Raw genomic sequence first — 15,715 nt, 5'->3', positions numbered from 1 at the left:
GTTTTTGTTTTTGTTTTTGTTTTTGAGGCAGAGTCTCGCTCTGTCATCCAGGAGGCTGGAGTGTAGTAGTGCAGTCTTGGCTCATTGCAACTTCTGTCTCCCAGGTTTAGGCGATTCTCCTGCCTCAGCCTCCCAAGTAGTGGGGATTACAGTCATGCACCACCACGTCCAGCTAATTTTTGTATTTTTAGTAGAGACGGTTTCGCCATGTTGGCCAGGCTGGTCTTGAGCTTCCTGACCTCAAGTCATCCACCCGCCTCCCAAAGAGCTGAGATTACAGGCATAAGTCACTGTGCCTGGCCTAGCCAGTGCAATTTGTGTACCAATTTTCTATCTTGCAACCTTGCTGAACTTGTTTATTAGCTCTAATAATTTTTGTGTTTGTGTTGATTCTTTAGGATTTTCCATATACAACATTATGTTATGGGAAAATACAGTTTTACTTATTTTTGTCATGGGAGGGACCCGGTGGGAGTTACTTTAATCATGGTGGTGGTTATCCTCATGCTGTTCTCGTGATAGTGAGTTCTCGCGAGATCTGATGGTTTTATAAGGGACTTTTCCCCCTTTTGCTTGACACTTCTCCTTCCTGCCATCATGTGAAGAAGACATGTTTGCTTCCCCTTCTGCCATGATTGTAAATTTCCTGAGGCCTCCCCAGTCATGCTGAACTGTGAGTCAATTAACCCTCTTTCCTTTACAAATTACCCAGTCTTGGGTATGTCTTTATTAGCAGTGTGAGAACGAACTAATACAGTTGCCCAGCCACTATAATTTGGCAAGAAATAGGGCATAAAGATTTTGAGAAAGGAAGAAATAAAACTGTCATTCACAGAGAACTTGATGATACACAAATAATCTGCAAACTATCATAATTGAAATGAATTTAGCAAGGCCACTCACTAGATAACAAATTCAACATGCTTTTGTAGCAACAGAGTCTCTATATATTAGCAATAAACAAATACAAAAAAAACCTGAGAATAAACCTAATGAAAGGTGTGCAAGAACACTTTGCTGAAAACCCCAGGAATAGTTATAAGAAACTTACAAAACACTTAAAATTAAGAGAGATACCATGTTCATGAATAGGAAGATTCAATATTGTAAAGATGTCAAGTGGCCCCCAGATTGGTCTACAGATTCAATTAAATCTAATCAAATTCTAGCACTTTATTTCATTGAAATTGACCAACTGATTCTAAAACGTCTTATGGAAATGCAAAGGACTTCTCGAGTCGCCTTGTGGACGAGATTTAAGACAACCCAAGCCAACTCTCTTTGGTCTGTGAGAAGCATACATGTATTCTTTGCCTTGACCATGTCTGTAGACAGAGGACAGTCCAAATAGCAACCCCTTCTTCCTTCTTATGAGAGCAGAGAGCCTGCTAGTCTCTTGCCATTTAGATTTTTCGGGGATGAGTCAGATACACCAGTCAGTCTACTCTGTCCTGCAAAGAGGACACTTACAAACTTTTCCAAGTGGCCCTAGATATCTCACCTTGGAATGTAGGGGTAGCTGGCACCTGTTGGGATGTCAGGTGAAACATAAATAGTTCCACTGCAGTAGCCTGCTCTATAAATATACAGAGAACTTCTATCGTGTACTCTGTGAAGCTATTAGAAAGTATAGCTTTGTGGATTACCTTGAAAAGGGAAACAGATTTTAATCTTGGACCTGCCACTGGATAATCCTGTGACATTGGTCCAGTTATGTAAGAAAACGCACTCTTTAAAAAGTTACCTGCAAGTTCCCAGCAGTTTTCACTGTGTCACCCATGGGAATTTTTGTGAAAATCAGATGGTAATAATGAATATGAATATTTCTTTGAAAATAGTGTACAATCACTCAGGAGGCTGAGGCAGGAGGGCTGCTTGAGCTCAGGAGTTGGAGATTGCAGTGAGCTGTGATTGTGCCACCACACTCCAGCCTGGGTGATGGAGTGAGACTCTGTCTCTCTCCTTCCCTGTCTTTTTTTTTTTTTTAAAAAAAAAAAAAAAAAAAAAAAAAAGTGCAATAGGACATATAAAGAATGCAGAAATATAATTTTTGTGTCTCCGAAAATTAAGACTTTTCTAAAAACAGGTTTGCTATAATAATGGGTTTCTTAACTATGTGACATTTCTGTTAGGAAGTTTGCATTTCAATTTCAATGACTAACTCACCTTAAGAAATAGTGGTTACTTTGCACAATAATTTGCGCAAGTTTTTTCACTAAGGGCTATTTACTGTGTGACCACATCGTTACTAAGTCCACACTTTTTCTGGTGATTCAAACTGTCTTCAGTGCTGCAGCATGGCAATTTAAAATTTTTTCAGTTACTGTCTTAGAAAAAGTGTGTCTTAAAGTATTTATTCTTACCTACTACCATTAGAATATTTGCAGAAATGTATATACCTTCTACCTATTTTATACTTTATTGTTTGTTTTCTTAGTCTCACATGTATTAGAAACATCAAGGGCTATGGCATATAATTAAAGTAGTTTTAAATGACTGTTCCTTTTTTTTATAGCTTTATCACTGCAATACAAGACTTTTTGAGACAGCTCTTTCCCAAAATTCCCAGTAAAATGTTACTATGCTCACCAAGAGGTATAAATCAGTGATGCTGAAACATGGCAATTTATTGGTGTGATTTAGTAAAGGGAGAATGTAAGTCATTGCTAGTGCATTCTGAATCTGAATAACAGGCCAGTGTGGTGGCTTACAACTGTAATTCTAGCACTTTGAGCACTTTGGAAGGCTGAGGCAGGAGGATTATTTGAGGCCAGGAGTTTGAGACCAACCTGGGCAACATTGCAAGAGCTCATCTCCACAAAAGTAAAATAAAAAAAAAAAAGTTAACCAGGCACGGCGGTACCCACCTGTAGTCCTAGCTACTTGGGAGGCTGAGGTGGAAGGATTGCCTGAGCCCAGGAGTTGGAGGAGGCATTGAGCTGATGGTGCCAGTGTGCTCTGGCTTGGACAACAGAGTGAAACTCTGTCTCCCAAATAAAGTTTCATTTTGTTCAATGTGATCTGGCAAGTAGCAGTGACTCTCAAATGGGATACACATCATAGTTCTTTTTTTTTTTGTTTTTTTGAGACGGAGTCTTGCTCTGTTGCCAGGCTGGAGTGCAGTGGCACGATCTCTGCTCACTGCAACCTCTGCCTCCCAGGTTCAAGCGATTCTGCCTTGGCCTCCCGAGCAGCCTGAGCAGTTAGGAGTACAGGCATGTGCCACCACGCCCAGCTAATTTTCATATTTTTAGTAGAGATGGGGTTTCACCATGTTGGCCAGGATGGTCTCGATTTCTTGACCTGGTGATCCGCCCCCCCTTGGCCTCCCAAAGTGTTGGGATTACAGGCGTGAGTCACTGCGCCTGGCCACACATCTTGATTTCTAGGAAGACCATTTATCATTTTAGTTCATGTAGGGCACATTGTTCATAACAGACTATAGAAAATAAAGTTTAAGGCTGGGCGTGGTGGCTCACGCCTGTAATCCCAGCACTTTGGGAGGGTGAGGTGGGCGGATCACCTGAGGTCAGGAGTTCGAGACCAGCCTGGCCAACATGGTGAAACCGCGTCTCTACTGAAAATACAAACAGTTAACCGGGCGTGGTGGCAGTAGCCTGTAATCCCAGCTACTTGGGAGGCTGAGGCACGAGAATCGCTTGAACCCGGGAGGCGGAGGTTGCAGTGAGCCGAGATCACGCCATTGTGCTCCAGCCTGGGCGACAGAGTGAGACTCTGCCTCAAAAAAAAAAAAAACCAAAAAACCAAAAAAACAAAACCAGAAAATATATTTTAAATTTTCTATTATAGTGGAATGGGAGAGTTCTCATATCTCCCTTGCAGGGCGTGCAGCAGGGTTGTGGCTTCCGTCTTTGGGGCCCTGCTGCTCAAACCATTACTGGGAACACACAGATGGGCAGATGAAGAGGCCGTGGGGAGCGCTTTTGGGCTCCGGCCACATGGCAATGTCTAGGATTCCTGAAGCCCAAGTGGGCGTGTGTTACAGTGTGCTCTTTCAGCTATGCCATCTGCAGATGGCTTGTGTTAGTCAGCTCAATAGACCCTCTGCCTTCTTGCAAGGACGGGGCCAGTGTCACAGCCTGAGTTCTTGCTCAGTGTACTGGAAGAGTCAGATCATATGTGGGCTGGAAGGTTAAGTGCAAGGTTTATTGAGTGGTGGAGGTGGCTCTCAGCAAGATGCATAGGGAGCTGAAAGTGGGGGATCCCCCCAGAGTGGGAGGGTGGTCTTCTTCTGGAGTCGGGCTGCCCAGTGGCCAGACTCTTCTATGGCCACCCCTGGCTGAACTCCCCTCGGCATCCACGTCACTGTGCCGTCTCTGCTCTGCCAGTGTCTGCTGGTATGTTCTTCTTCTCCTGTAGACATCCAGTCATTTGTGTCTGTGTCTGTTTAAGGTCTTGGATTTATATGGGTACAGTATGGGGTGCATGGCTGGCCAGAGTGATCTTGGAAAATGCAACATTTGGGCATGAAAACAGGAGTGCCTGTTCTCACTTAGGTCTGTGGGCACAGGCCCAAGGGCGCAGCCCTCACCAGGGACCCCACCCTTCTCTACCCAGCACTTCCCTGCCCCCCTCCCATATCAATAGGATTATGCAGTAGATGATGATGGGGTGTTGTGGCCTTTTGAAACTCTTATGAGATGTGTGTTTATCAGAAAAGAACTATGGGGATAATGAATCCTGGGATCTGAAACCTTAAATTTAATAGACTTTACAGAGGGTCTTAGGTATATCTGGCACGAACGAATGTCTTAAGTGGAAGATTAAATGGTGGGCAGTGTGAAATGATCGATTTCTTCATTTACTTGATAAGAACGCTTACGTAGTTTTGCTGAATCAAAACACAAAATCCATTTCTACATTTTTATATCACTTAAACTTGTTACGGTGCTCTCTCATCACATTTCAGTCTCACTTCTGAAATGAGGACAAACATTACTGTTTACATGTACACAAAAGGAAACAAAAAGTGCTCTAGCAACTTTCTGAAGGTCATATTCCAGTTCAAAAGATTCTGAGCTATGCTACTATTTTAATGTCTGGTAAGTTCAGTAAATTGTTGAATGAAGGAGTTTAGTTGGGTGAGCTGAGCCCAAGAATAAAACTTTTTCCGTATCCAGATATGGTTTGGCTGTGTCCCCACCCAAATCTCATCTCGAATTGTAGCTCCCATAATTCCCACATGTCGGAGGGACCTGGTGGGAGATAATTGAATCATGGGGGTGGTTCCCCCCATACTGTTCTCACAGTAGTGAATAAGTCTCACGAGATCTGAAGATTTTATAAATTCGCTTGGCTCTCATCTTGTCTGCTGCCGTGTAAGATGTGCCTTTTGCCGTCTGCCATGATTGTGAGACCTCCCCAGCCACATGGAACTGTGAGTCCATTAAAACTCTTTTTTTAAAAAAAATACTCAGTCTTGGGTATGTCTTTATCAGCAGCATGAAAACGGACTAATACACCAGGCCAGCGTGTTTTTCCTGTGCCTCTCACTACCACCATTTACAGCATCACTTGTAGTTGGCTTTCTGATGTGTTTTCTCCAGATAGTAGTTGTATTGTTTTATTCTGGCTAATTTTCTCATAATTGAATTGTTTGATAGTTTTAGGATTCTGGGTAGAGGTTAAATCCATCTCCCATAATAATAAGCTAGTATAAGGATTTGAATTATGTGGCTTAAAATGAAATATAGTATTTCCATATGTAGGCTTGCAAATAATTTACATAATGAACAATATTATATATTGGATGGATAATAGGAAAAGTACTTATTTTCAAGATTATCAAATCTTGTGTTGGTAAAAACTAAGCATGCATTTCTAAACCGAGTCTTGTTTCAGTTGCTACTTCATGCACAGTGATGTAGGAATGGACTCTACTTCCAGGAACTGTTGGTATTTTCAGATGAAGAACCAGGGAAGGCTATTTTGATTTACCATGCAAGTGACCCCATGCCTCTAAGAAAATTGAGATGGAGTCTCGCAGTGTCACCCAGGCTGGAGTGCAGTGGTGTGATCTCAGCTCATTGCAACCTCCACCTTTCGGGTTCAAGCGTTTCTCCTCCCTCAGCCTCTGGAGTAGCAGCGATTATAGGTGTGCACCACCATGCCTGGCTAATTTAAATATTTTTAGTAGAGACGGCGTTTCACCATATTGGCCAGGCTGGTCTTGAACTCCTGGCCTCAAGTGATCCACCCGCCTCGGCCTCCCAAAGTGCTGGTATTACAGGCATGAACCACTGTGCCTGGCCGGAAAATTGATTCTTGATTCATGTATTAAACTATTGTCATTTGGTTCTCGGAGTACAAAGAAATTCAGTTTCTCCTGTTATATTCTCACAGTGCAGAATACGTCTGTGACCTCTGTTCATCAAAATGTGTGGAAATATCTCTCCACCAAGTAATCCTACAGATTCTTCAGCAGACAGCAGCTGGATATCATCTAATTCTGTTCAGTTCTGACACTGTGTACCTGGAGGTAGCCTAAGATCCCACAGATTGAGAGCTCAGCGCCTCAAGACCGCTCCTGACTTCAGAAGCCATTCCTAAGGCCCTGGTTGTTTTACCTGTGCTTCTGACTGACTGGCTGTAAATGAGGATTCCCATGACCCCTTCCTTGGGTTCAGTTAATTTGCTAGAGCAGCTCACAGAACTCAGGGAAACACTTAGGTTTACTGGTTTATTATGGGATATTACAGAGAATACAGATGAACAACCAAATAGATGGAAGACATGCATAGGGCCAGGCATATGGGAAGGGATATGGTGTTTCTTTGCCCTCTCTGGGTGTACCATCCTCCAAGAGCCTCCATGTTTTTGGCTGCATGGAAGTTCTTCCAAACCCTGTCATTTTAGATTTTTGTGGAAGCTTTATCACTTAGGCATGATTTATTATATCATTGGCTATTGGTAACCAACTCAACCTTCAACGACCCTAGGAGGGTAGAGGGTACTCAAAGTTCCAACCTGGTAGGTTCCCCTGGCAACTAGCTCCCATCCTGAAACTATCTAGGGGTGCCCAGCTACCAACCATTTCATTAGTATACAAAAAAGTAATCACTCCAGAGATCCCATGGGTTGCAGGAGCTGTATGTCAGGAAACTGGAAGAAGACCAAATATGTATCTTATAGTACAACAGATTCTTTATTTTTGTAGATTTGGTGTTATAAATTGCAGTCCAATTCCATTTCCTATCTTAAAATGCCTAAGAACTGAACAGTAAAATTAGTGAAAGTGAACACTCCAGAAATACTGTGTGTAGACAATTTTTGTATATGATGGGATCCTTAATACAAAAGTTAAGTCATACGCAGGCCTCTCTGGAGATTTTTTCTTCTTGAATTGGAATGGTCAGGTTTTTCCAAATAGAAATCTAATGCAGTTTACTGTACACCATGTAAATGCTGTGTTAATAATTGTTTTACTGTACTTTTTAGGGAATAATGAAAAAAGTCTGTACATGTTCAATACAGATACAATTTTTTTCCCCTAAATATTTTCAGTCTGAGGGTGGTTGAATCCACAGATGCGGAACCCATGAATAAAGAGGGCCAAATGTGTATAAATAATTAATAATCATTGCTTAGTGTTAGGTGCAGTAAGGGAATTATAGAATGTTATGGAATTTGAGAGAAGGAAAGGTTTATTTTTCCATGTATAGTCAAATAAGTCATTTGAGCTGTACCTCAAAGATTGAGAAGGATTTGGACATATGAAATTGATGGGGTTGTGTTCTTCAGGCCTTAAATCATGGTATTTACGGTATTATTCTTTGCTTAGTGTGAATAACCCTGGATAACTTAAGTTTTTTAAAAAAATTAATGAATATAAAATTAATCCATATGCGTTGTGAAACATTTTGGAACACATGGACTGCAGGAAGAAGAAACCCCATCTCTGCATGGATAGCCACTGTTGACATGCAGTGAACTGCCTTCGGCTCTCTGGTGCGTCACTTAAATGTTAGTAATTCTTAGGTATGAAATCATTCTATGGCCAGTTCACAAACCAAACCCATAAAATTTTAATTTATTGCACCATACAAATAAAATATAAACTGAACTGAAAAATACTGTATATCAAGCATGTTCTAAATGTAGTTACTCTGTTTCCTACTCTTTGCTCAAGTTAATTACAGTATTTTGTAAGAAATATCCTATATTCAGGCTACTGATTTTACTCTCCTGTACTTGCCTCCTAAGGGAAGTTGTTTAGTAAAGAAATTTTAGTGACGATTAGCTGGGATCATATATTTTCGTTTTTAGATTTAAGAAAAAGAAGGTTTTTTTATTGTTAAAATACCCAATTCCTTTTTTAAAAAATACAGTTTTTTCTGACTGGTTCATACTTTTACTTTTTTATTGTGGTAAAGTGCATGAAAATGTACCATTTTAACCATTTGTAAGTGTACAATTCAGTGGCATTAAGTGTGTTCAAATTGTTGGGGAGTCATCAATATCCATCTCCAGAACTTTTTCATTATCCCAAACTGAAACTCTGTATCCATTAAACAATAGGGCCCTATTCCTAACCCTCTACACCAGCCCCTGGGAACCACTATTCTACCTTCTGTCTCTATTATATGAGTATGTTAGGTACCTCATATGCAGTATTTTTCTTTTGTGTCTTGGCTTATTTCACTTAGCATAATGTTTTTAAGGTTCATCCATGTTGTAGCATGCCTGGGAGTTTCATTTCTCTCTAAGGCTGAATGAATAACCTGTTGTATGTATAGTATATCCCACCTTTTGTTTATCCAGTCATCCACTGACGGACTTTGGGGTTGTTTCTGTCTTTGGCCTATTGTGAATAATACTGCTATGAACAGCTGTGTCTGAATACATATTTGACCCTTGCTTTTATTTCTTTGGTGTATATACACAGTAGTAGAATTACTGGACCACATGGTAATTTTACATTTAATTTTTTGAGAAATCATCTTACTGTTTTCCACAGTGGCCATACCATTTTACATCCCACCAACAGTGCCCAAGTGCTCCAATTTCTCCACACCTTGTGAACACTTGTTATTTTATCTTTTTATTTTTCATAATGGCCATCCTAATGGGTGTGAACTGGTATCTCAATGTGGTTTGTTTGTTTTTTTTTGGTTTTGCTTTTTTAGTTTTTATTAGTATTTTTGTTCCCCCATGCAGATCAGTGTGGTTTTGATTTGCATTTTCCTAATGGTTTGTGATGGTGAGCATCTTTTCATGTGCTCATTGGCCATTTGTATGTCTTCTTTCACGTTTGTTTGTATAGCCTAATCTCTTTTTCTGACCCATCTTCCCCTGGCATTTGCAATACCATTAACAACTGTTCACAACCATAATTTTGAATGATTATGGACTGTCCTGCCATATAGATTCTTCTATTGTAATTTTTCCAGGTGACAAAAACTTTAGGAGTATAACTTTCAGGGAGGTTAATTGTGTATCTTATGATGATGAACACCTGAGCAGATAAATCTTTTATTTTTAAAAGATTGATGGCCGGCTTTTGTCAAGGTTAGTTTTAGAATTCTTTATATACTTATATTTCCAAATTGTGTTTTAGAAGGATTGTTCTGCAGAAGATTTGCTTCTGATTGAATCCACTCTTTTCTCTAGTTTGTAGGTGCTAATAAGCAGAGTAAAATTAGCTGAGAAACCTAATTCATCTTTCTGCGTTCCTTACAAATGTTAACTTTTCTAGTCCCTTTCTCTAGTCTCTCTCATTTCTGTTCTCCTCCTTTGTCCTTGTACCTTTATTTCTTCACCTCCATTCTAGTTGGAGTTTGTGAGGGAGCAGAGATTATACATTCAATATATCAATTTAGTCAGAGGTTTATACATTTCTAAAACCCTGTACACTAATGTGCGTAGTCCACATTCTTAGTATTTCACTTAGAAAAATCTCCGCAGAGACAAACTGAATTGCATACTTATAAAAGTTATGGGTTGACGCTGGGTGCAGTGGCTCATGCCTGTAATCCCAGCATTTTGGGAAGCTGAGGTAGGAGGGTTGCTGGAGCCAGGAGTTCAAGACCAGCTTGGACAACATGGTGAGACTCTCTACAAAAAAATTAAAAAAAAAAAATTAGCTGGCTGTGGTGGAATACGCCTGTTGTCCCAGCCTCTCAGAAGGCTGAGGTGACAGGATTGCTTGAGCGTGGGAGATCAAGGCTGCAGAGGGCCATGATCATGCCACTGCACTCCAGCCTAGGTGACAGAGACCTTGTCCCCCACCCCCCCTAGAAAAAGGTTATAAATTGAATATAGTTAATATTCTAGACCAGGGGTTTGCAAACTTTTTTTCTAAAGGGCTAGACAAGTATTTTGAGCTTTGCAGCCACAGTCTTATATTTTTCTTTTGTTCTTTCTTTTTTTGGGCAACTTTTAAGAAATGTGAAAAACATTCTTAAGTCTGCTGGTTGGATGTGACTCGGGCTATAGTTGGCTGACCCCTAATCTAGGTCTGTTTGCACTGATCTTGCTGGGCAACATGACTTCTTTTTGATGATGAGATTCTTTTCTTAATGTCCGTCTTAGTAGAGTTGCGAATGCTGATACTGTCCAGGTGATTTGTTTTTTTTTTTTTTTAATTTTTGAATAAATGACTAAGAGGTAATATTTTAATTTTCAGATGGTGACCCTGATAACTATATTGCTTATTATCGGAGGGCTACTGTCTTTTTAGCTATGGGTAAATCAAAAGCTGCACTTCCTGATTTAACTAAAGTGATTCAGTTGAAGATGGACTTCACTGCAGTAAGTATATCTAAACTTTCTTTAAAAGGGAACTTAACAGAACTTGGTTAGAGTTAATTTGTTTCATAAGGTGAGGACTAGCATGCTAGACATAGCTGGAAGAGATCAAAGCTACAGTGATATAGTGGACTGAGGAACAAGAGAAATTCAAAGTCCCTAGAATCAAACATCTGTGTGAAGGAGAACAGCGGGTACATTAGATGTTTTTTTTTCTGAAGTCTGGCAGTGATGTCAGCTTTGTGGTTTAGAAAGACAAATCTGTATGGAGGATGGAGTGTGAGGCAAGATGTGAGACTGAGACATGAGTTGATGAAGAGGCTGAATTAAGAGGCTATCAGGTGACTGACGGCAGTTCTACTTAAGGCTGTACCAGGAAGAGTAAAGTGGGGATTACTTAATTGGGCTGTGATTTGTGGTGACAATAAAATGCTAAATTAGCAGAGACATCCCCTGGAACCAATCCACAAGCTTCAGGCATGGAGAAACTTGTAGCCTAGTAGGAAATCCTGATGATTGGCAGGTCACCATAAAGGTTGTGACAGACATGTGAACAGGGAGGGACTCATGAGGTAGAACTCAGGTGGGGCTTTTAGAGGCAGAATTGACAACCACTGACCAATTAGATGGTTTCAGAATTAATTTGATAACCATTTATTATTTATTTCCTACTGTATTTTGAGAAGGATTTGAGATAACTGATTAGATATGGGGTGAATGTTTGATTTGAGATATTACTAATATTTTAAGATGGAATTCCCAAATCTCAAATATTTTTCAGATTTATCTTAAACAGCTAAGCAAGCACAACCTTTCACAAAGGTTAAATGGCTCATTTTCTTAGTATTATGATAGCTGAAATGGCTTTTTATGATAGTTTAATCTTGCTTTTTATTGTATTGATGGATTTAACAGGGTTAGGAAAATTTTATGTACTGTAAAAGTAATGTATATAGGGTTAAGTGGAATATTGGTGTGGCTTCATTGGTCATACAGAGTTGGTATTCTTGAAAGAAATGGGATTATACACATTAGAAGAAGAGGAATATCAGATGAAGGGGGAGAAACTGATGCATGTTAAAAGGGAAGAGGCTTTGGTAAAGTCCCAACATACGCAACTTTTATTGTAGGGCAAAAAGTATTTTTAAAAATTGAGATATAATTTATATGCCATCACACTTACCCTTTAAAAGTATTCATTGGTTTTTAGTATATTTACAGGTTGTGCAGTGGTCACCACTAGCTACTTGTAAGACACTTTTATCACCCCCCAAAGAAGCCCTGTACCTATTAGCGGTCACTCCCCATTGCTTCCCTAGCTCCTGGCAACCACTTAGACGTTTGTTTCATATACTATAACATCGTATACTGTTTGGCCTTTTGTGTCTGACTTCTTTCACTTAGCATAATGTTTTCAAGGTTCATTCATGTAGCACATGTCAATATATCATTCCTTTTTATGGCTGAATACTGTTGTATGGATATATTTATATATTGATTTAGTTGATGGGAATTTGGTTATTTCCACTTTTTGGCTATCATTGTGAACATACATGTACAACTTTTTGTGTGGACATCTTTTCAGTTTTCTTGGGTAGAACAAAAGTATTTTTGAGGAAGCATACTTTAAGAAAAATTATACACATTCATTGGTTCCAGGAATTATTCTTGGTGTCAAGTCAGATGTGCAATTGGAAAAATAAATATTAATAATTTGTTTATTTAGTTTTATTCTTAGTGTTTAAAAAGATTTAGAAATCTATAATATTCAAGATAATTCCCTGCCCCCTTTTTTTCTAGGCAAGATTACAGAGAGGTCACTTATTACTCAAACAAGGAAAACTTGATGAAGCAGAAGATGATTTTAAAAAAGTGGTAAGTTCAATTTGTATTTGACTCTAGGAAGATGTTATTTTGAGAGAACATATTGGACCTTTTTTATATTATGACAGTTAATAGTAATTTTATAGCTAAGAGTCAATAGTCTTAGACAGTAAGTAAATAGAGAATAGCCTGATTTGTGTATTTAAGAATCACAAATCCTGAATTACTATTTGATGGCAGACATCAAAGAATCCTGTTAACAGTTGAAAGGTAAAGCGTACCCAATAGATACATAATCTTAACTCAGTTGATACAGCTTACTTGTTCTGCTTTGTCCACTATGAGAATCTAAAGATGTCAGCTGAGCTGCTTTTAAAGCCCTTGTTAATCCTTATTGGGCTTTGGCTCTGTCCTTTTGGAGACCCTTCATTTGATTTGAGAGGAGTAATGAAACAGATTCTTAAGGAATTTTGCAGTCATCCATTATGGCTGCTTTACAAAGTGTAAAGTGCTTTGGATTTGTTAGGGAATGTCACAGATTTTGTGTCATTGAAGGGGGTATATACTAAAAAATGATTTGGTTAGAGACACTTAGCTGGTCTTTTTATGCCCTCATTTGGCTTGTTTTAAAGACTAGCATTTTTGTTTTACATGGGTTTGTTTCTGGAGTGGTCTAGAAAGGGTATATAAGCCACTGTTTATTACTTGCATTTTTTATAGTTTGTATTGCATTTTTATAGTTACTGTGATGATAACCACTATGAAAAGAAAACTAAAATTTCTAACATTATCATAACCCTTGTCACCACACTCTGTCATCTGTGGATAAATCAAAAAACATTTAATTGTATTGGATCAGAAACTGCTTTGTGTTCTCAATAAAATTAGGTATCAGTTTTTTTTATCTGATCTCCCCTCCTATTTGGGAAGATGCTTGAGAGCAGGCTCAAGGCCGGGTGGTGGGAGGTGAGAGTGCCGGAGTAACCTTTCCCTAGCCCAGGCCTTTGTTCAAAGAAGGTGTTGCATAAACGTTTGTCAAATGGATGAATGAATTATAAAACATGAGAATGTGTTTCTGCTTCTAGCAGATGCTTAAATCTGTTACTTACATTTTTTTTTTCCAATTAAACTTTAGAGTAGTCTTAGCAATAATTTAGGATATAGTTTTAGCACAAATCAATCCTTATTGAGCATTGTATATGTTCTTCTGGATAACTGAGATCTTGGTACCTTGGATATGCCTTGGGTTATTGTCTTTTCTGTGATCGATATTAAAACTTCTCAGAAACAAGGAGGTGGATTCTCACAGACTTTCTGCTTTTTAGATTGCTCTTTGGCAGTCATATTTCTGCTAGTGTGTTCTTAAAACTGCTCTTACTGTTGTTACAGGGATTCTTCCATGAGAATGTATATCTGTATTGAATTATCTTTTAGTTTTAATTGGAATTTTTATTGAGATAATTGTAGATTTTCATGCAGTGGTAAGAAATAATACAAAGAGATTACAGGTACCATTTACCCAGTTTCCTCCAATAACAAAGTTGTTTTTGTAACCTATGAATTTATCTATATTGTAAAACTATAGCACTGTATCACAACCAGGATATTGACACTGATACAATATATCAATCTATTCAGATTTCCTCAGTTTTAGTAGTATTCATTTCTTTGTTGCATGTATTCCATATACTTTATCACATGTGTTGGTTCATGTACCTACCGCCATAGTCAAGACACTGACTTGGTGTTCTGTTACCCTGGGATCCTTCCTGTTACCCTTTTTAACCATGCCAATTTCCATCCCACCCTGCTCTGGCCCCCTAGGCATACTTTCTGGCATCCACTAATTTGATATTCATTTCTTAAGTTTTGACATTTCTAAAATCTTACATAACTGGAATCAAATGTTATACAACCTTTTAGAATTGACTTTTTTTACTCAGCACAATTTTCTGGAGATTTATCTAGATTTTTACATATCCCACTTAGTTTGTTCCTTTTAGATGCTGATGGACATTTGGGTTGTTTCCATTTCTTGGCTATTGCAAATAAAGCTGCCGTGAACATTCTTGTACAGATGTTCGTGTGAACATGAATTTTTGTTATCCCTGGGATAAATGTCCAGGAGTGCAGTTACTGGGTTGTATGGTTATTGCATGTTTATTTTGTAGAAAGCACTAAATTGCTTTCCAGAGTGACTGTACCATTTTACATTCCTCTGCATTCTTACCGGCATTTGGTATTGTCATTATTTTTTATTTTGGCCATTCTGGTAGGTGTGTTGCTATATTGTGGTTTTAATTTGGATTTCCCTGATTACTAATGATGTTGAACATTGTTTCCTGTGCTTATTTGCCATCTGTAAGTCCTTTTCAATGAAATTTCTGTTCATGTTTTCTGCCCATGTTCTAATTGGCTTGTTTGCTTTTTTATTGTTGTGTTTTAAATGTCCTTTATGTATTTTAGATACTTTGTTGGATATGTGGTTTGCAAATATTTTCTCTCAGTTTGAAGCTTTTCCTTTCATCCTCTTCACAGGGTGTTTTGTACAAGAAAATGTCTAATTTTTAAATTAATACATAATATTTGTGCATATTTATGTATTTATGAGGAATACATGATGCTTTATTATATGCATAGACTGTGTGATGATCAAGTCAGGGTATTCAGAGTATCCATCACTGAATATTTTTCATTTCTGTGTGTTGGGAACATTTCACATCCTCTCTTCCAGCTATTTTGAAATAGTATGTTGTTAACTACCCTACTTTGCTATTAAACATTGCCTCTTATTCCTCTTTGCTGTGTTTGTACCCATTAACCTCTCTTCATCCCCACATCCCACTGATACACCCTTTCCAGTCTCTAATGTCTATTGTGTCTATCATCCTACTCTGTAACTCTATGAGATTAACTTTTTTTTTTTCCTCCCACATATATGTGAGAACATGCACTGTTTGTCTTTCTGTGCCTGGCTTATATTTCACTAATAACCTCCAGTTCCATCCATGTGGCTGCATATGAACGTGATTTTAGTTCTTTTTTATGGCCAGGTAGTATCCCATTCTTGTTCATTCATTGTCTCTCTTTCTCTCTCTCCCCTTCTCCCCCTCTCCCTCCCCTC

The 15,715-nt window shown here is 38.7% G+C and overlaps 1 protein-coding gene across 1 annotated transcript in view; it reads left to right on the top strand.

Annotated features, from left to right (window-relative positions):
- DNAJC3 (DnaJ (Hsp40) homolog, subfamily C, member 3) overlaps nt 1–15,715 on the top strand; it is a 111,357-nt gene that overhangs the window by 33,815 nt on the left and 61,827 nt on the right. The window contains exons 3-4 of the mRNA XM_011975431.1: nt 10,646–10,770; nt 12,568–12,642. Of these exons, the coding sequence (XP_011830821.1) occupies nt 10,646–10,770; nt 12,568–12,642 (200 nt within the window). The remainder of the gene's footprint in view (nt 1–10,645; nt 10,771–12,567; nt 12,643–15,715) is intronic.

This window comes from Mandrillus leucophaeus, unplaced genomic scaffold, assembly GCF_000951045.1.
Source record: "Mandrillus leucophaeus isolate KB7577 unplaced genomic scaffold, Mleu.le_1.0 Scaffold1559, whole genome shotgun sequence".
Lineage (NCBI taxonomy): Eukaryota > Metazoa > Chordata > Mammalia > Primates > Cercopithecidae > Mandrillus > Mandrillus leucophaeus.
This window is presented reverse-complemented; position numbering and strand designations above follow the sequence as displayed.